General features: G+C 54.1%; 2 protein-coding genes across 21 annotated transcripts in view; one reads left to right on the forward strand and one right to left on the reverse strand.

Annotated features, from left to right (window-relative positions):
* The window catches only part of SLC16A6 (solute carrier family 16 member 6), a 31,570-nt gene extending 10,205 nt beyond the window's left edge, over positions 1–21,365 (reverse strand). For 2 of the 5 annotated variants that reach the window (XM_086355854.1, XM_086355851.1), the window contains exons 1-2: positions 8,212–8,415; positions 1,135–1,373 (exon numbers count right to left, since the gene is read on the reverse strand). In XM_086355854.1, coding sequence (XP_086211980.1) covers positions 1,135–1,366 — 232 coding nt within the window. In that variant the 5' untranslated portion in view covers positions 1,367–1,373; positions 8,212–8,415. Of the gene's footprint in view, positions 1–1,134; positions 3,045–4,238; positions 6,730–8,211; positions 8,416–21,230 lie in introns of those variants that run through there. The other 3 variants (XM_086355852.1, XM_086355853.1, XM_086355855.1) reach the window with 3 other exon arrangements.
* The window catches only part of ARSG (arylsulfatase G), a 103,262-nt gene that overhangs the window by 17,412 nt on the left and 64,475 nt on the right, over positions 1–21,375 (forward strand). For 2 of the 16 annotated variants that reach the window (XM_086355828.1, XM_086355846.1), the window contains exon 1: positions 9,270–9,952. The exons of the other annotated variants lie outside the window; for them this stretch is intronic. The gene's annotated coding sequence lies outside the window, so the exon portion shown is untranslated. Of the gene's footprint in view, positions 1–9,269; positions 9,953–21,375 lie in introns of those variants that run through there. 16 annotated transcript variants of the gene reach the window in all.

Consider the following 21,375-nt stretch of genomic DNA (forward strand, 5'->3'; position numbering starts at 1 on the left):
AGTTCAACTCTGCAATTTTCTTACTTCGGTTACCAAATGTAAAATTTTGGTTCTAGTTCATGTAAGTTATCTTTCCAAGAAAGTAAACAGGCCGCCAACTAAGAAAGTATCTTAATCTTCACACCGGAACTAGGAGTGCGTCCATGAAACATGTAGGAGACAGAATCAGGACCAAGGGGATAAAGTCTGACTTCAGCAGAGAACAGTGGAGCTGCCTCTTTCAGGCACTGCAGGGCAGAAACCTGAGTACACTCAGGCAAGCCTGGGCTTCCCCGGGGCTCAGATGGCAGAGAGTCCGCCTGCAGTGCAGGGGACCTGGGTTGGATCCCTGGGTTGGGAAGATCCCCTGGAGAAGGGAATGGCAACCTGCTCCAGTATTCTTGCCTGGAGAATCCCATGGACAGAGGAGCCTGGCGGGTTGTCCATGGGGTCACAGAGAGTCAGATAGAGTGAATGACAGTTCAGAAAACTTTAGAGGTAACGGCTCCACGGCAGGATGCGAACCTAAAGTTAGGGAAGCTGAATGCAGCTCCGTTAACTGTCGGGGGTAAGTTCAACGGCCCTGCTTGCTCAGGAAAGCCTGCTGTAGCCCCGACAGATGGATGAAGCATCATGAGACCTCACCGCTGTGTCGTGTTGCTAGTGAAAGTGAGTGTGGTAAGAATTACACTACAGTGTATTGTAACTGATGCTGCTGGATTTGGGAGTCCAGACGGGAACTCCTTTAGGGAAGGAGGTGTTTGGAATTCACAACGTCCCCTCTGGACAACATGTATACTTTTTCATGCTCTCCTTTCATGCATTCCATCTCTCTTCTGCCTGTAGCCACACCTGCCGTTTCCACCTGTTTCCTAAGCACGTTTTTACGAGACCAGGGCCCGGGATGCCGAAGACTTTGTGACATTTCTTCTCTAGGAAATGACTAGCTTCCCCGTGAGCCGGAGTTTACCGCTGTCCTCAGGGTACTCTGCGGGATCCTAAGAGCATGCACGGGAAGCCTTTAACACGTGTGCTCTGAACTGACGGCAGTCAGGTCTGGCAAACAGACGATCTTCCTCAGCCTCTCTTACCTCATTAGGCAAACTGCCAAGACACACATGCTTATCTGGCGTTGAAGCTGAAAGATGTACTAACCTGTGAATGTTAAGACGAACACACAAATGGAGATGATCCACGAGATCCTGCTGTTGGACTCATTGAAACTGTCCATTAAGTCATTGAAGAAGACGCCGAACGACTTGATGATGCCGTAGGTGAAGACTTCAACGAAGAAAAAAGAAACCGCGACCACCCAGCCCCACCCACCGTCAGGCACTTGAGTGTAAACATTGGCTCTGCAACAAAGCTGTGATTTCTTATGGGACATTCTTAATCTGAAAGAAAAAATTAAAACAAAATTAGACCAGCAGTGGCCTGAGGGTAGATGATTCTAATACTGGACATCACGGATAAGAGCTACTTACTACAGTTCTTAGGTCAATGAACATTTAAATCATGTGCAGTTAGGATAACGTCTTTGAATAGTAATAGTATCTACCCATCTATTTATATCTGTCCATTTATCTACATATCTGTCATCTGTTATCTATCATCATGGGTCTCTCTCATCTACCTATCCATCCATCCTTCTATCTAGCTAGCTATCACCTAACGAACTATCGTTGTGTTGTATATGGAGCGCTTGGGGAAGTCAGGTTTCCAAGCTATGGCAGTTAATGGCAAAACCTAACCAAACAAACATAAAGAACGCAGGCAGGATATTTAGAGGCACTTTGGAGGATGAAGAAAGGCATCCATGCTGACCGTGAACCTGAAGACAAGTTAGGTGACCATAACTGGTCACTGAACTGACCAGAAGACACGTGGATCAGAAAGGAAGCCCAGGAAGAGGCACACAGGCCACCCTCCAGGGCCAAGTGCGGGAGACACCTTGCGTCTGCCTGGGGCAGCGGGTCCTTCAGAGCCGCCTGCTTCCCACCCGATCCGGGTCTGGGGTCACGTGCGGACGCACCTGCAGGACCGGAATGGGGCAGATGAAAACGTGGGCACTTGTCTGCTGGGAGCCGGCTCAGCACGACTGAGCCCCTCACAGCGCGTCACCCCGTGGTGTCTGAGGGCTGCACTTCCTCCACGCAGGACCAGCACTCTGGGATATAAGGTCCAAGTCAGGGGCCACCAAGTCAGGGGTCTGGGCAGCTCGGGCACGTAAGCCAGCTACCCCCGGCTTCACTGTGCTTTTCCATTCAACTCGCAACAAACATCAGGACAGACAGTACCACCACTAAGGGGACACAGTCCAGTCAATCCTGGAGGCAGGGACGCTTAAGTCCCTGCAGTTCTGCAGCGGACCGATGCCCATAAACGTGGGCTTTTTCAAACCTCTGCAGTTGCACACACTTTCCAAGTCATGTGTGTTTTTAGCCCAACTAAACTCGTTGACAAGAGTCAATGAGTCTGTGGTCTCTGAGCTCTTAATGGCAACCCACCAGTCAATTCGAAAGGAAATCAACCCTGAATATTCACCGCAAGGACTGATGCTGAAGCTCAGATACTTTGACCACCTGATACGAAGATCTGACTCACTGGAAAAGACCCTGATGCTGGGAAAGACTGAGGGCAGGAGGAGAGGGGGATGACAGAGGATGAGATGCTTGGATGGCATCACTGATGCAATTGATGTGAATTTCCGCAAACTCCAGGAGACAGTGAAGGACAGGGAAGCCTGGTGTGCTGCAGTCCATGGGACTGCAGAGATTCTGACACGACTTAAGGGGCTGAATGACGACACCTTGAGTTTAAGGATCCTCTGCAACTATGCGGCTGTATCCCAGTGGACGTTCAGAGCGTACGGGTAACCTAGCCCTGAGCTGCAGTGCGCATGTGCTAAGGCAGGTTTTACTGCTAACGGAGGGCGAAGGACAAGTAACAGGACAAACTTCCACCGGCTAGTAACTTGTCAGTTTCTGATACAGGGTCCAGTATTCAGAATTTGCTCTAAGAATCTTACAAAGCAACAAATCTGACCTCATTTCATCTTGTTCAGCCTACTGATAGCACGTCAAACCCTACTTTGAAAGGACTATATACGCGTTTTTACCCTCTTACTGTTAGCTATTTGGTTGCATAAAATAGGGCACACGACGCTTTAAGAAGCTTATGCTCCCTGCAGCAAAGGCCTCTGTTCTGATGAGTCCGCGTGTCATGCCTGAGAGTGGAGGGGGAAGATGGGACGCAGAGAACTCAGCGGCTCGGGGTGGAGGCCGACGGTCACAGACCAGCTGGCCTGTCACGTTCCCAGCGTGGAAGGCAGCCGCTATCACAGGCAACCCGGAGCCCTCCAGCAGCGGAGGCGTTCCAGGCCTCCTCCTTCCTTAGACTTTCTGAGGCCACCCCCAGGATGAGGTGGCTGGGGCAGAGGCGCGCCAAGAGTAGTGGGCTTACGACTGAGAAGGAAAAAGAAACTGTATTGGGCTGACCAGAAAGTTCGTTCGGGTCTCTCTGTAGGCTGGTAAGGGAAACGTGACCAAGTTTCTTGGCCAACCCGACCCGCGCCAGTGTTGGCTTTGGCACCGTGGTCACCCCTGGGAGGGAAGAAGGGAGTGTCGGGGGCCCACAGCCCAGGTCACCCTCCCTTCTTGCTCCCCGACTCGGCCGTTCCTTTGAGCTCCACCTCGGAAGCCCAAGACTCCTTCACCGGTGTCTTAACTGGCTCCACGTGTCTGGTCTGATTAATCTTGCTGAAATGCTGCACCGTCATGACATTTTTCTGCTCGGACTTTTTCAGCGCTTTCCTCTTTCTGAAGGACAGAGTCCACGGGACCAGCTTGACGTTCCCTGTCCTTCCTAGCTGGACACCCAGGCTGACCTGCTGTCCGCGGACCTCTGCAGCCTTACCCGCCTGTTCTAGGACTCCACTAGCCAGGCCACCCTGGACCCCTCCAGGCCTCAGTGCCTCCAGCCCCCTTGCCTGTGGCCGTGCCCCCTCCCCAGGCTGGAGGCCCCCTCCGTATGGCTGGCGCCCACAGGTGTGGCTCCATTGCGTCCTCCTCCTCCATGAGGCTTCCTCTGATCCGCTCAACCTCAGGGGTCTCTTCCTGGGACAAGCATCCTTGAAAAACAGGGGGCTGTCTACTTGTATGCACTTGTCTTATTTGCTCAGTTAAGTTATAAGCTCATGGAAAACAAGCTGGGGCCTGGGTCCCTACAGACCCCTCGGGTACCTCGCACACAGGACGTACCTGCCAGGCGCCTGGGCCTACAGCCGGGGGCGCGGGGCGGCGACAGCACAGAGGTGGCCTCCACCTCCACGGCGTCAGCGTGTGTTGATGATAATGATAAAAACCCTTAAGGCTGAAATCCCATCACATCTTAAAACCATTCAGCCGTGTCCTTCCGGAACTCAGCACATTTCCGGCCAGCAGCGGCGGCTAAGTCCAAGGCCACATGGGCACGATCTGACCCAGAAGGGGGCCCTGGAAATCCGAGCATTTTAATAGCGGGCTCAGGCCAACCTGAACAAAAACACATTGGGCTGACATTGATAAAGGCCCCAGGGGGACAAAAGGAATCTCTAGCCTGCTGCAGGACGGAGGCATGATCTTTGGCTGGGTGGTACTTAGCAGAGCACGGCTTCCCTGGAGGCTCAGCTGGTAGAGAAACCGCCTGCAGTGAGGGAAACCTGGGTTCAAACCCTGGGTGGAGAGCATGGCAACCACTCCAGTATTCTCGCCTGGAGAATCCGATGCACAGAGGGGCCTGGCGGGCTGCAGTCCAGGGGGTAGCAAAGAGCCGGACATGACTGAGCGGCTACTGCATTCACTAGAGGAGCAGGAGCGGCCTGCAGTCTCTGCACAAAGCTGAGGCCGCCTCCTCTCAGCAGGCCCTGGGTGAGGCCGGAGCTCAGTCCTGCTCACTGGCCTGTCTCTCTCTCTCACCCCCTTGCTGTGTGGCCTGGAGAAAGCTGCTGCGCCTCTGTGGGCCTGACCACCTCACTAGTCAAATGAGGAGGTTGGCCCTGGGACCCCTTAGAGCTCCACCCAGCTCTGGCAGCTGATCTTTAGTGCCCAATCACCTGAGTCATCGGGTTGAACCTGGTGGCCCAGGGTGCCCGGGGAGCTGGGAGGGAGGCATGAGCGCCAGGTGATGCCCGCGGGCGCGGGTGGACAGGCGGCGATGCCGGCGAGGTCTGCACCGGGCCGGCAGGCTACAGGATGGCGGCCACTACTTCCCTCCTGTTTCCTCTCTGAGCCCTCCTGGGTGTTCGATGCCTCTGTGTTTTTTCTTCCCAAACTTTGCTTTATATCCAGGCTCCTCCCCTGAAGCCAGATGCAACTGTAACTGTCACCTGCATTCTTAGGGTTGGGGAGGTCATTATTACTGGATCACCCTAAAGGGAAGATGACCCTCCAGGACCCAGAGCCCCCAGTGTTACTCCTGTATCGCGCTAGCGCACCCTGTGCTCTGGTGTAGCGAGCGCTGGAGAGCGTGACACAGAATGGTAACAGAGCAGCCCGGACGCTGTAACACACAGTGGGGCTGCCCTGCACACAGTGGCTGCTGTCCCCAGCCCCAGCCCTGGGCAGTGTGCTCGGCACATAGCATGTGCTGGATAGAAGTTCACTGAACGCGGTATGTGTCCTGGGGTGCTCCTGAAGCAGCGCATGGCTCTAGCCCCCCAAAGCCCTGCTGGCAGAATAAACCTTCCCTGGACTCTGCTGCTATGCACTCAGCAGGCCGGCCGGCTTAACGAACGGGTCAGCCTCTACAAACAAAGCCAGAAACCAAGGCCTGCGGCTTAAAAGGCTCTAAGAATTCCAGAACATGGAGATATCTGTTTGCTTTTACGGGTACATGCATTTCTCTGATGGGAAGGGATACTCTTTGACTGTGTGGGGATACAGTCATGCGACTCCGTGGCCTGGGGAGAATCACTCTGCTCCTTGATCTGCAGTCTCAAGAGGTGAACAGGGTCCTTAAACTAGACGGGGATGATCTTCGCTCTCGTCCTGCCCTAGAACCTCCACTCTTGATGGCCTCTGACCCCGACTGACCCTACGTGACCCTTTCATCTTTCTCAATTCGCTTCTAAGCCCTTTGACCCAAGGCCCACAGGTCTGCCTTTGTGAGGCTCGTGTGCATTTGTTGACTTTCTATTTACCATTAACTGGGGAAATGACTTCATCTCTTAAGTTTCACCCTCTAAAAGCAGGGGTGAGGCGCGGCTACTCTGGAGGGTAAGATGCTCAGACTCCAAACTGGGGTTCCTGGCAGCCATCCCACCCTCACCCTAACGTTCGTCCAAAGGAAAAGGATGAACAAAACGCGCTGGGCCGTTTGGAGTGATTTCCTATGAGTATTTGGTCATCTAATCTTAAATAAATGACTGTTCTGCCAAGGCTTGGAAAGCTGCTAGAGCTGGGAATCTCTCTGAGATTTGATTTCCTGAGAAAAGCTTTGCCCTGGAGGCATAAAGAATGCAAAATATTGGACTGGGATGGACCATCAGGGTGCTCGTCCAGGGTCAGAGCAGAGCGAAGTCCAAAACGAAGGCTCTGGCGGGCAGAGGTGCTGCTGGTGTGAGCGCAGCCTCCCGCCTCCCTGGCCACTGCCTCCCTCCAACCTTCTTAAAGGCGTAGCCTGGAGAGCAGTTTTCGACAAGTTGTTTCCGGCCCTAGCAGTCAGAACTCGTCTGTCTTAAGGTGAAGTTCACCTCCATAATCTATTAAAAAAAAAAAAAAAAAATCCCAAGCCTAACCTGGACAGCCACCCCGACCGCTCTGAATCATTGGCTAAACTGGTTCACCCCTTTTATAAGACAGTGACGCGGACACCGAGCCCCTAATTTAAATGTCCTCCTCAGGAGTTCCAGCAAGGAAAGTCCTTTTTGGGAAACCACAGAAGGAAAACTCAGGGTTAGCGGTTCTCATGAAGAGAGAAGAGCTTTTCCACTTGGCTGCATTGTTTATTTACATACTGGAACTCTCTATCTTGGACAGGCTTCCCTTAATTATGAGAAGAAATATTTCTATATCCACCAGGCAGGGTAACTGTTCCCCTCCCCACCACCAGATGCTGAGACTGGAGCTTGGACCCGGGAAGAACCCTCCCTTACAGATCTCTGCACAGCACTTGGGACTATTTTTTGCCAACAAGACCCTGCACCTAATCCACTTACTATGATTTGCAAAATGATGAGATTACAGAGAAATCCCATTCCCAGGGCAGAAACCGTCTCCGTGCAGAAAGAGCTGCCCAGGGGTGTCTAAACTGTGCATACAAACCCAGCTCCCAGGTGGACCCGTCGTCACCGCTCGTTCTGCCCCATTTGGCTCCGGGGAAGTCTTTTTCTGAGACTGACGCACTCCCCCCGCCCTTGCGTTTGCTGACAAGTTACCGTGCCACCTAACACGCTTCTATCACCTGTCTGCTAGGGGAGCGTTGGGCTCTAGTTTAAAAAAGAAGGCAGCAAAGAAAACCAGAAGGAAGTAACCCATTTCCTCCGCTAGACCATCCTCCCTGGCCACGGCTCCGCTCCGCTCCGCTCCGCTCCCCGGGCGCTTCCCCGTGGTGGGCAGCCCCGGGGACCTTGGAAGTTGAGCGCGACCAGCCGTCCGCAGACAGCCCTGCCGGTCAGGGCAGGCGAGCGGCTGTCGGGGCCCAAGCCTGCCTCCCGGTTGGCCGCCCCGGCGCGTGCGGCGGGTGGGGGAGGCCGGGACCCCGTCTTTCCCCGGAGCTGCCTCCGGGGCCGCCCTGCGCGCGCGCCAGCCTGGGGACAGTACCTCTGACATTTCGCTCCCATGACGCGCGGACAACTTCATGCGGAAAATGCGTGCGGCGGGCTCAGCGCGGCGCCCCCCGCTGCCGACAGCCCGGAGACCCTCGCCGGAACCGGGGAGGGGGCACCCAAAGGCCAGACCTGCCTTTAGGTGTCTTCCGGACCCCCTGTTCCGGGGCCGCCGACAGGCAACTCTCGGCTGCCTACACCGGCGACAGCGCGCCATCCCGGGGCCCCCAGCGTTACCAACTGTCAGAGAGGATTCCGGGAGCACGGTGTCCAAAACGCTCGGCTTCTCGGTGGTTTCCTCCCCCTCCTTCCAACGCCCCCCCCCCACCACACTAGCCCCCCGAAAGCTCCGAACACAGGTTTTCACAAAACCACCCACAGCCCACCATCAAACTTTTAAACACGTAAAATGATAAAAACCAACTCACCAAGTTAGGACGGAGGAGAATAAACCCCAAAGGCTCTCAATTAAGGCGGAGGCCGGGCCGCCCCCTCCTTATAAGCAGTTCGGGAACACGAGAAAGGATTAACCCCTGAGGCGTGGGCCCCAGCCTATGGCAAGTTGGTTCCGGCGGGCGAGCCCCGGGCGCCCGGCCCCCCGCCCGCCCCCGCGCCTCGGGCCCCCGGGCCGCGCCCCCCGCCCCCCGCCCCGCCGCCCGCGCCCGAGCCCGAGCCGAGCCGTGCGTGCGGCCGCCCGCGCCCCGGCCCCGCGCCGCTGCCTATCGCTTATCCTATACCGGCTGCAGCCGGTCTCCGCCGGCCTCGGGGGCGCGCCGCCGACCATGTGCTGCGAGCGCGGAGCGCCGCCAAGGAGGGGGCCGGCCTGGCGTGCGCGCGCCGGCCCACGTGGACGAGGCCGTGTCGGGCGCGCGCCCGCCCGGAGCCGGGGCCGGGGGTCACGGAAGGTAACGGCCTGGCCGTTCCGACCAGCCGCGGGGTCCCGCAGGGCCGCCCCCGCCCCGGCCGCCGGCATCCTGGACACGCCGCCCCCCGCCCCTCCTAGCCCCGCGCATCCCTGCGCGCCAAGCCTGGCCGGACCCGGGCGCTGGCCGCGCAGAAAGCCGGGACCTCCGGCCGGGCGCGCGGATTCCGCGGGCCACCTCCCTGCCCGCAGGTCCCCGGCGCGCCCCCTGCGCGGCCCTGCCCGCGCCCGCAGGGCTCAGGCTCGCGGCTCCGCGCCCGCCGCGGGCAGAACAGGTTCCTTCCAGTTTGGGTGTGAGCCGCGCGCGCGGCGCCGGGGACCCCGAGTTCTTCCTCCCGCGCCCACTTCCCCAGGTTTCGTCAACTCGCGCATCCCCGCGGTTCCTCTTGGCGGGGGCGACGGGGGCCTCAGGGGCCCCGGGGAGCTCGCGGCCCGGCTGCACGGGAGCCTCGCTTCACCCCCTTTGCTGCAGCGGCGACAGCATCGCGTGGCGCTCCGGGGATGTGAGCGAGCGGCCGGGCTGAGTCAGCATCCCCGGCCCTGGGCGCGCGCGTCCTCCCCTCTGGGCGGGAGGCGGCGTCCTCGCAGGTGCGCGGCCGCCTAACTCCCGGGGGGCTCCGCGGGGACGTGGAGGGGGTGCGCGCCCCCGTCCGGGGGCCCCGACCCCAGGGTCACAGTGCATTCAGCACACGATGCTCGGGAAACCTCAGTTACGAGCTCAGTTACGAGTGGCCGGGACAAAGCAGTGTGTTTCGGAGCTGCGGGGCCCCAGGCTGGCCCGCCTGGCGTCCACCTCGCGTCCGCGGGGCCTCGTGGAGACCTGCTGGGAAGCAGAGGCCTCCTTCCCCGCACCCGCCGGCCGCTCCCTTGTCTGGGTTCGGAGAACGTGCTCCTTATGTCTGCAACTCGGGAGACCCGAATTTGGCGGTGCGTGTACGGAGGGTCGCCGCCGGGCGGAGCCGGCGGTCCGAGTCCTAATACCCATCTCTGCAGTCACTGCCTGCCTTCTCTGGTGGTTCGGGTCCGGGTCCCGCGGGTCAGGGGCGGGCTCTGAGGACGCAGGGCTCCCTTGGGACTCGGACAGTGCGCTGGGGACCGCGGGTGCGCTTTGCAGCCTTGCAGAGGCAGCCTGATTCCTGGAGCGTCAATTTCTAAATCTATGGAGTAGAGGCACTGGTGGTATTCCCAGAACCGGAGGGCGTGATTGGTGATGTCGGTAAAGTACGGATCCCAGAGACTGCCTTATGGTAAGCCCTCAGTCGCCGTAACCGCTTCTCATCACTGCTACTTCTGACTTATCAGGTCCAACCGCCTTATTGGGTCCAACCGCCTGGGGATCCTTTTCGAGTTGTTCTTCTCAGACTTCAATGTAATGATATTTAGACTCTGATTTTAACCACCAGCATGCAAGCACTTAGTGCTGAATCAGGAGTGCCTGGAAACATAATCCTTGAAACTTAGGATGTTACAGTGCGTCAGGGCACAGCCCTCTCGGAGTGTGGAAATGCCACATTCAACATGACACAGCACACACTGTACTGAGACCTGCTTAGGAGCCTAAGGGAGCAAGCAGTCCATTAATGTAGCTGAGTGGACTGCTGGCAAGTCACAGAAGATCTCGGTCCGTCAGCTTCCTGGTTTTAAAAATTAGATAAACAGTGCAGAAAGTCCTGGGGGCGAATGAACCTTTGGGGAAATCACATCTGAGTCTTGGACCAAATGAAATGACTAGCTTTTGGAGGAGCATAAGTATAATAATATTTTATTGATATTAATTGTATCTGTTAGTGGCGAAAGGAGAAGAGGATGATAGAGGGTGAGGTGGTTGGATAGCGTTGCCGCCTCATTGGACGCGAATTTGAGCAAACTCTGGGAGATGGTGAAGGACAGAGGAGCCTGGCGTGCTGGAGTCCGTGAGGTCACGAAGAGTTAGACACGACTTAGTGACAGAAGACCGCCACCAATTAGTCATTTTTTGTTTCACTTTTGCTTTGTTCCCTGTATTAGGTGCCATTTGCGTGGTCTGATTTTATGCCCATCTGTCTGTGTGCTCAGTCGTGTTGGGCTCTTTGTGACACTATGGACTGCAGCCCGCCAGGCTCTGACTATTGGAGTGGTTTGTTGTGCCCTCCTCCAGGGGATCTTCCCGACCCAGGGATGGAACCAGAGTCTGTTGAGTCTCCTGCACGGGCAATCTAATACTTTACCACTAGCGCCCCCCGGGAAGCCCGTCAGCAGCCTTCTACAGTTGACACGTATCCCCATTTTACAGATGAGAAAGGTTGAGGCACAGAGCACAAGAGGGATTCTGCCCAGGTGCAGATACGCTGGCTTTCTTGCAACGAAAGCCCATCAGGTATGACATTTGCCACCTGTGTTTGGATAGCAGCGGGGTGTCTGGGAACCCAGCCTCTATCCGGTATTGCCAGCCACAAACCTGTGACCTTTGCCCACCCTGGTTAGCGGCTGGTTTCACCTTGTTCCCTGGATCCTAGTGAGACCAAGGGTGGACATTTTTTCCCTCTTCTCCAGGGAAAGCACTGCATTACCATGCAAATCAATTACCCCACCAACTGCCCCCCAAACAAAACTAACCCTCTTTAGTGCTAGACCTGAACAAAAGGACCTTTGGAATCTGGAGTACAGAACCAGAAAAATCAGGAAATTAAATTCCGAGTTCAGCGCCCCCTTCGCCCCTCCTGTTGTGTCTGTCGCAACCCGGCGGCAGCAGAGCCCTGGGCTTCACTTGCTGGGGCCGAGGCTATCTAGAGGCTCTTAGCCCGTCCCGCAGCACCTCTGGAAGCAGGCTGGCTCCAGAGAGCGGTCCACAGGGCTCTTTTCTACCCTCTGGCTTTGGCTCATTTGCACGAGAACAGATTCCTTTGTGCGCACTTGGCCTGCCTGGTCCCAGCCAAAGGCCGAGTCCTTCTAGTCTTCACGTTGGGTTGCTAGGCAGATATGACCCTGGCTTGCAAATAAGCTCTCTGCATTTACCAGCCCGTGAGAACCTCAACTTGGGGTAAGTAGACTGAAAGGAATCTTGTCTGGAGCTCAGGGAGGCACAGGCCTGCTTTAAGGGCTGGGTCTTCAGAGCAGCCACTGAAGAGGGGACTCTGGAGGGGCTTGTGGGGAGAGCTTGGTGACCCGCCTGCCGCCCTGTCTCCCCCGTTCCTGTGTCTGCCTCGGGCACCCATGATCCAACCACGTGTGTCCCATGGACGCAATTGTCTTTTTTTTAGACTTCTAAAATTTTATTTTAAAAAACATGTATTTCTTACTTATTTGGTTGTGTTGGGTCTTAGTTGCAGTGCGTGGACTTCTCTCTGGTTGTGGCCTGTGGGCTTAGCTGCCTGGCTGCACGCGGGATCTCAGCTCCCCAACCAGGGGTTGAACCCATGTCCCCTGTGTTGCAAGGCAGGTTCTTAACCACTGGACCACCTGGGAAATCCCTTGACGGACACAAATTCTTCCTTTAAAACTTTTAGTATCTGCTTCTGCAGGCAGCAGAGAATGTAACTGATTTTAACCTCTAGAAATCTTATTTTTTCAGGTGGAGGTACTGGGTTTATCTTGAGGTTTATAGGAGTCCCCCAACCCAGACCCATCTGATGGTTTGAAGGAAGGCAGCGACCTTCAAGTGACCAACCTAGACAGCATATTAACAAGCAGAGACATTACTTTGTTGACAAAGGTCCATATAGTCAAAGCTATGGTCTTTCCAGTAGTCATATATGGATGTGAGAGTTGAAAGATAAAGAAAGCTGAGCACCAAAGAATTGATGCTTTTGCATTGTGGTGCTGGAGAAGACTCGAGAGTCCCTTGGACTGCAAGGAGATCCAACCAGTCCATTCTAAAGGAAATCAGTCGTGAATATTCATTGGAAGGACTGATGCTAAAGCTGAAGCTCAAATACTTTGGCCACCTGATGCAAAGAACTGACTCACTGGAGGGAAAGATTGAAGGCAGGAGGAGAAGGGGACAACAGAGGATGAGATGCTTGGGTGGCATCACCGACTCAGACATGAGTTTGAGTAAGCTTCGGGAGTTGGTGATGGACAGGGAAACCTGGCGTGCTGCAGTCCATGGGGTCGAAAAGAGTTGGACACAACTGAGCAACTCAACTGAGTGACCTTCAAACAGAAATGCATGTTTTGTGAAAAATCTGAAGATTTGCCAAGGGGAAAACATGTTCCTAGGTGCAGATTTGGGGGGATTGCTTTTCCGAACATCAGCGCTTTTCTAAGTTGATTTGTGTGAGAGCCCACCGCGGCGCAGTGCTGTGTTTCTTTATTCCTGTGCAGTGGGCCTTCTCTCACTTAACCAGAGCCAAGGTCTCACCAGGGTGCGCTGCCCCAGCTGTAAACACCTCTTGGGGGAAGATCAAAATGTTCCGTTAGGGAAGACTCCTCTCTGCAAGTCAGTATGGCCCACCCGCCAAGTGCATCTTGTTAAAGATGTATTTCCAAGAATGTTATCTTGTGCTTAATGATAACCTGTTAAAATTTATAATATATGTTGCTTGATTATAAATGACTTACAGTAATAATGACAGTGGCTTAATCTAGAAGGGATTTGTTTTTTTTTTTTTTACACTTGGAGCAAAGCATTAAACAAATTTCAATTTATATACAAAGTCTGGCTTCCCTGGTGAAGAACTTGCCTGTCAATGCAGGAGACCTAAGAGATGAGGGTTTGAGTCCTGGGTCGGGAAGATCCCCCGGAGAAGGGGATGGCAACCCAGGCCAGTATTCTTGCCTGAAGAGTCCTATGGACAGAGGAGCCTGGGAGCCTGCAGTCCCTGGGGTCGCCAAGAGTTGGACACGACTGAAGGGGACTTGGCACAAGCAGCACAAAACAGGACAAGGTAGTTAACTACTTTCGAACATAAAGGTCAAGTGTATTGCGATAAAATGGAAATGCAGTTTTGAAAAAAACGAGAGTGAAATGAAAGAAAATTTCCAACCTGATGAGAACCAAGTGATTTTTAAGTGAATAATGGTGGGAATTCCCTGGCGGTCCAGTGGTTAGGACTGGGCGCTTTCACTGCTGGGGCCGGGTTCAATCCCTGGTCAGGGAAATAAGATCCCACAAGCCACGTGGCATGGCCGTAAATAAATAGGTAGATAAAAACGTGAAACGGTGGTTTTCACATTGCTCTGGTGTTTCTGTGATACCGGATACATGACAAGAGTGTTTAATAGTTCAGATAGTACTATTAAATACAGTTGAAATGAGATCTTTTGTGCCTGTTTAGAGCTGTGATGAAGCATTGAAGGTGCCTTAGAACTATGAGGGTTTTAGGGGCTGAATGTCTGTGCTCTTCCCCTTTCAGGCCCGCCCTCTGGTCCCCACCCCAGGCGAAAGTGCCTGGAAATGGAGCCTTTGGGAGGAATTGGCAATAGATTAGATCATACGGTGGGGCCCATATGATGGAATTAGTGGCTTTATAGGAAGCGAGGGGCTTCCCTCGTGGTCCAGTGGTTAAAACTCCATGCTTCCAATGCAGGAGATACGGGTTTAATCCGTTGTCTGAGAACTAAGATCCCACACGCTGAGGGGAATGGCCAAAAAAAGAGGGTTAGAGAAGTCAGAGCGCACACTGAGAAAAGGCCATGGGGAGCTGTGGCAAGGAGACGAGCCGGGAGGACGGCCCTTCCGGGGCTGGGAGCACCCTGACCGCAGCCCTCCCACTCCTGGGGCCGTGAGGAGACACGTTTCTCATGTACGCCACCTGCGCTTCCCAAGTGTCTCATGGGTAAGGATCCCGCCTTCCACTGCCCGAGACATGGGTCCAGTCGGGAAGACCCCCTGGAAGAGGAAACGGCAAGCCACTCCAGTATTCTTGCCCGGAGAATCCCATGGACCCAGGAGGCTGGTGGGCGACAGTGCACGCGGTCACAAGGAGTTGGACACCACTGAGCTTGCACACGCGCATGCAGTCTGTGCTATTTTGCTAGGGCAGCTTGAGTTAACGCAGAAGGAGTTTATTGTTTACCCCCAAACATTTTTTGAATTTGTTTTGTGTTTTGGGGCCACACCACACCCTTTGTGGGATCTTCGTTTCCTGACCAAGGATGGAACCCAGGCCCCCAGCGCTTTATGAAAGCGCTGAGTCCTCACCGCTGGACCGCCGGGGAAATCCCCTTCCACATTCTTTCAGAGGGTGCTCCATCAGAAACATCTTCAGGTCTATGAATAAGGAGCACATTAATACAAGGACAAGAAAGATGGGATTTCCCGCCCTCACGGATGAGCTCTCCCCAGAGAAGACAACGCTGCGTCCCTGGAGTGGGCTGTGAGAAGCACGGGAGGGGGCTGTGGACCTGGGAGGTTCGACCCAGGGGTCTCCGCCTCTCTGGCACCTGGGACCAGCTTCATGGAAGACAGTTTTTCCACGGACCCGGGGAGGAGGGATGCTTTGGGGATGATTCGGGTGATTAAACTTATTGTGCACTTTATTTCTGTTACTATTACAGCGGCTCCATCTCAGATCATCAGGCACCAGATCGCAGAGGTTGGGGACCCCTGCTATAAGTGTTTCGATGCGTGTGGACGTGGACTCCAGGGCCTGGCTTGGAATCCTGGGTCTGCCCCCACAGCAGTGTCCCCTTGGGTGGATGACCTGACCCCTCTGTACCTCACTCTGCTTATCCATGGACAGGGAATGATGTGGGCATGCATGCTCAGTTGGTTCCAGTCGTGTCTGACTCTGTGACCCCATGGACCGTGCAGCCCACCGAGCTCTTCTGTCCATGGGATTTCCTGGGCAAGAAGACTGGAGTGGGTTGCCATTTCTTTCTCCAGGGGATCTTCCTGACCCAGGGACTGAACCTGGGTCTCTTGCGTTGCAGGTGGATTCTTTACCGTCTGAGCCACCAGGGAAGCTTGGGAATAATAATACGGATAGTACTAATAATGATGGTACCTGCCGCAGCGGGTAGCTGCGTGAGGAACTCAGTGCCGTGTTGCTAGGGTAACTGACTCGGCGTGTGATGGCGGGCGGTCCAGCGCTGTGCTTGAGAGGCTCTCCTGGCTGGGGGCTGAGGAGGCTGGAGCTTGGGGAGCCTGAAACACGTGGCAGAGACCCTGCAAGGACTTCAGGGCGGAGGTGGGGAGGCAGAGAGAAGAGGATGAGAGGCAGGTGCGGGGGGGCGGAGAGTGGACAGGCGGTCGCCTCCCCGCCGGGCACTGGGCCTCTGGGGTCTGAGTTGTCTCAGGCTTGGTTGCCACGCTGGGTGGTGTTGATGTATCCCTGGGTGCGGGTCCATGCTGAGTTTTAACTTGGTTGTCAACACGATGTTTGTTCTTTTTTTTTTTGTCTCCATCGTTCACTGGTCCTGCAGTTCTGTCCTCTTCTCACCGCTTATAAAGAAAGAGAGGGAGCGAACTGTGGCCTGGGGAGGCCTCTATACATGATCTCTAACCTGTTGCAGAAGTCCTAAAAACAGAACAAAACAAAAACCAAAATTCTCTGAACAAAGTGGTTTCAATCACATCACTTTCAGGATCAAATGCTTGTCATATTAGACTCTGTGACTCAGTGGCGAGTCATGCAATCTCCCTGGAATTGTTGGAAGGCGCTGGGTGCAGGACCACCCCATCAACTCAGGCTTCTTCTGGATAACCGTTGAAGTTCTCAAGTCTGGGGAATGAAAACCTGCTCCTCTGCTCTGTTCTTGCCTAAAAGGAGATGCTGGCTTTCCCCATCTCGTCTAAACACGCAGTCTGTCTTGCTGCTCCCAGGAGCAATGCAGTGTTAAGCTGCTGTTTTAACCCTGTCAGAGCAGCGCATCCACACATTTCCAGATGACTGGCATGCGTGCCTGCTCAGTCACTTCTGTATGTCCGACTCTTTGCCACCCCATGGACTGTAGCCCACCAGGCTGCTCTGTCCCTGGGACTCTCCAGGCAAGAACACTGGGGTGGGTTTCCATTTCCTTCTCCAGGGGATTGTCCTGACCCAGGGATCAAACCTCCGTCTCCTGCATTGGCAGGGGGACTCTGGGCAGTGAGCCAGCAGGGGTGCCGTCCGAAGTTCAGTTCGATGCTGGGTCGGGGTCCGGGGCGGGGCGGGAGCAGGGAACCCACTGCTCCTCCTTCAGCGCAGCCTCTGCCCATCACCCACGCGCACTGGCAAACACAGTAGGTTCCCAGGCCACAAAACCACAGCTCAGAGGATGTGGCCCGCCCTCTCAAAGTGTTTACTCGTTAGTTCAGCAGGGAGGACACATGTGGTCATCACCTTAGGCGGCGCTGCAGCAAGGGCGCTCGTGCAAGTGAGAGTCTGCAGGCCGGGGAAGGTCGGCTGGGTTTAGGGAAGTGCTGAGGTGGAGCTGAGCTTTCAGGGGGCTTGGTCGGAGCTCAGTTTAGACAGAGGCACTCTGGCAAACACAGATTGAATCCACGCTGGGCTGCGGGACCAGCCTGGGCAGTGCCCTCGTGTGGTTCACATCTTAGAGCCGGGCCCTCCTTCGGGAGCGCCTGGCTCTGCGTCGGTGACAGCTAGTCCTTCTGGATGTTTCTGATATTAAAATGTTCAGTTCAGTCACTCAGTCGTGTCTGACTCTTTGCGACCCCATGAACCGCAGCACGCCAGGCCTCCCTGTCCATCACCAACTCCCAGAGTCCACTCACACCCATGTCCATCGAGTCGGTGATGCCATCCAACCATCTCATCCTCTGTTATCCCCTTCTCCTCTGCCCTCAGTCTTTCCCAGCATCAGGGTCTTTTCCAATGAGTCAGCTCTTCGCATGAGGTGGCCAAAGTATTGGAGTTTTAGCTTCAGCATCAGTCCTTCCAATGAACACCCAGGGCTGATCTCCTTTAGATGGACTGGTTGGATCTCCTTGCAGTCCAAGGGACTCTCAAGAGTCTTTTCCAACACCACAGTTCAAAAGCATCAATTCTTCGGTGCTCAGCTTTCTTCACAGTCCAACTCTCACATCCATACATGACCATTAGAAAAACCATAGCCTTAACTAGACAGACCTTTGTTGGCAAAGTAATGTCTCTGCTTTTGAATATGCTATCTAGGTTGGTCATAACTTTCCTTCCAAGGAGTAAGCATCTTAATTTCATGGCTGCAATCACCATATGTAGTGATTTTGGAGCCCAAAAAAATAAACTCAGCCACTGTTTCCCCATTTATTTCCCATGAAGTGATGGGACCGGATACCATGATCTTCGTTTTCTGAATGTTGAGCTTTAAGCCAACTTTTTCACTCTCCACTTTCACTTTCATCAAGAGGCTCTTTAGTTCCTCTTCATTTTCTGTCATAAGGGTGGTGGCATCTGCATATCTGAGGTTATTGATATTTCTCCTGGCAATCTTGATTCCAGCTTGTGTTTCCTCCAGCCCAGTGTTTCTCATGACGTACTCTGCATATAAGTTAAATAAGCAGGATGACAGTATACAGCCTTGAGGTACTCCTTTTCCCACTTAAAAAAATTTTTTTATGGGAGTATAGTTGATTCACAGTGTTGTGTTAGTTTCAGGCATACAGCACAGTGAATCGGGTCGTTATACACGGACATGTATCTGCTCTCTTTTAGATTCTCTTCCCACATAGGTCATTACAGAGCACTGCATTTCCTGTGCTCTACAGTAGGTCCTTGTAGATGATCTATTTTATACGTGAAAGTCGCTCAGTTGTGTCCGACTCTGCGACCCCATGAACTACACAGTGCATGGAATTCTCCAGGCCAGAATACTGGAGTGGGCGGCCTATCCGTTCTCCAGCAGATCTTCCCGACCCAGGGATCAAACCAGTGTCTCCTGCGTTGCAGGCGGATTCTTTACCAGCTGAGCCACCAGGGACGCCCGTCTTATGTGCAGCAGTATGTACATGTCAGTCCCATCTTCTCACCCCTGGTAACCGTGGGCTGGTTTTGTTCTGCTTCGGTTTCACAGTCGAGTTCGTTTGTTCCCTTGATGAAGTCCACTCGGTTTGGCCATGTCGGGGCCTCACTGCTGCGCCGGTTTCTCTGTTGCAGCTAGCAGCAGGCTCTCGGTGTGGAGCTCAGGCACTCGGGCACGGGGGCTTGGGTCGACCTGGCTCCTAGGCTCAGCTCCTGCACAGCACGGGGGATCTTCCCGGACCGGGGATCAAACCCAGGTCCCCTGCACTGGCAGGCAGATTCCTGACCACGGAACCACCCGGGAAGCCCCATGTGTTCCTTTTTTTTTCTTATCCCTTATATAAATGATATCATGTGACATTTGTCCTTCCCTGTCTGACTTCACTCACTGTGATGCTCTCTAGGTGCATCCGTGTTGCTGCAAATGGCATTATGTAATTCCCACTTTCCATCGGCATCAGCAGAGAGTCAGTTCCCCTCACATGCCCTCTGCGTCTTGACTTCACTTCGCGCTGCTCTGCTGTCCAGAGCCGCATGCGTTGGTCGGCCGCCTGCTCCTGAGGCCACGCTGGCTGTCGCCAGAGGCTGCCGGGGGCAGAGGGACCCTCTAGGGTTTCCCAGAATAGACCTGAGAGCCATAGGACTGTGTGACCAGAACCGCGGTTCAGAGCTTTGAAAATGCCAATCAGCGCGACTGCTTTCCTTGTGTCCTTTACCTTTTCTGGGTTCCGAATCCAGCAGTGGAGTCAGGACAAGGACTCGGCCGGCAGCTGCAGGCATTCTGGATTTCACCATCTGTACTCACAATCGGTTTGCTTAACAGGCGTTGAGGTAACGCCTCGGATTTGCACGGTGCTTTTTTCAGAATGTTCTCATGTCTGTTATCTCTTTATCCTCAAGACAGTTGGGGAGGGCAGAATTACGGCCCACGTCTCTGAGCAGCCCTTGTGTCAGGCTGTTTCATGCTCACCGTTGGGTTTGGGGTGCAGGGACTTTTCTGTGGTCCTGTTTTTCAGGCAAGTGGGGAAACTGGGGTCCAGAGAGATTCAGCAACTTATCCAAAGTCACACGGCAAAGGAATGACTCTTCTGGAGCCTGGACACATGTTCTGCAAAGTCAGTCAATGTCAACACATCCCCAGAGTCAGTTCTACAAAAGGCAGATTTGCCAAGTAACTACTTCACTGAAATGAACTTTTTTTTTTTGCAGGGGGTGGGGCGGGGACGAGCGGCAGGACCACGCAGTTTGCGATCTCAGTTGCCCAATCAGGGATGAAACCCCGGCCCGTGGCAGTGAGCTCCAGGAGATGGTGCAGGGCAGAGGAGCTGGCGTGCTGCAGTCCACGGGGCCTCAGAGAGTCAGGCAGGAATGAGGGACTGAACAGCAACAGATGGCAGTGAAGGCGGGGTCCTCACCCCTGGGCCGCCAGGGAAGTCCCTGGACTGAGCATTTATTTTTTCCCCTAAGTTTTGGGCTTATCCTTCCTTCTGCCCCGGCTTCAGCCTCAGAGCTTCTCAGATAAAACAGCTGGAGTCTCTGGGTGGGCGGGGGCTGCCACAGTGAACCCCGTGGACTGGGTGACTGAGAAAACAGAGCCTGTCTCTCTCACTTCTGGAGGCTGGGGGTCTAAGAGCGAGGTGCTGGCTGACTTGGCTCTTGTGGAGGGTTCTGGCCATCACACGTTCTTGCTGTGTCTCCATCTGTGAGAGCGAGAGCAAGTTCTCTCCTGACTCTTCCTGCAAGAGCATGAATCCCATCAGGAGGGCTGTGCCCTGTGACCTCATCTAACCTTGTCTCCCAAAGGCAACTCTGCAAGTTTGTCCTAACAAGGGGAAAGGCGCCAAGACGTGAATTTATCTACCTGACTGCATAAGGTCTTAGTTGCGAAACATGGGATCTTTTTTTTTTTTAATTTTATTGGCAGCAGGTGGGATCTAGTTCCCCGACCAGGGATTGAACCCGGGCCTCCTGCATGGCGGGCTCAGAACCTTAGCCCCTGGACTCCCAGGGAAGTCCCACCAATAGAAGAACTTTGAAAGGACACAAACATTCAGTCCATAATGAAACCTCACGTGTGTCATTGCAGAGGTGCAGCAGATTCGGGGAGAAAAGAAATCTACAAAAATAGACAGCCGTGGTGGTGGTTGTTCAGTCGCTCGGTCGTGTCCGACTCTTTGTGACCCCATGAACCGCAGCACACCAGGCTTCCCTGTCCATCACCAACTCCCAGAGCTTGCCCAAACTCGTGTCCGTCGAGTCGGTGATGCCATCCAACCATCTCATCCTCTGTCGTCCCCTTCTCCTCCTGACTTCAGTCTTTCCCAGCATCAGGGTCTTTTCTAGTAGCATTTAAGAGAAAGTTTTCCCTCTTCTCATGCAAAAATCACACAGGAAAAAAATGAAATTCTGATACATACTCCCTTGATGTCTTACTGGGGGAAACATAGAAGTATAAGGTCGGCCTGTGCCTCCCTCCTGCCAAAAAATAAACCTCACCTGAGGGGTTCCCTGGTGGCCCCTTGGTTGAGACTCTGCACTTCCAAACTCGGGGATTCAGGTTCTAACCCTGGTCAGGGAACTAAGATCCCACAGGGCCCATGGTGCAGCCAATAAATTAATAAAATATTAACAAGAAATAGAATAAGAAAATAAGCTGAAAACTCACCTGAATCTAGTCTCACTTGTAGATCTACAGATTAACAGAAGAGAGTTCCAGGAAACATTCTAAGTGACACCATGGAGGTGAAATCAGCCAGATCCAAAAGTTGAGAAATTTTACAGGACAACCAACCAAATTTATTACAAATCTG

The sequence above is a fragment of the Bos grunniens genome, chromosome 19 (assembly GCF_055505025.1).
Source record: "Bos grunniens cultivar Pamir isolate PY7600 chromosome 19, Bosgru_T2T1.0, whole genome shotgun sequence".
NCBI lineage: Eukaryota > Metazoa > Chordata > Mammalia > Artiodactyla > Bovidae > Bos > Bos grunniens.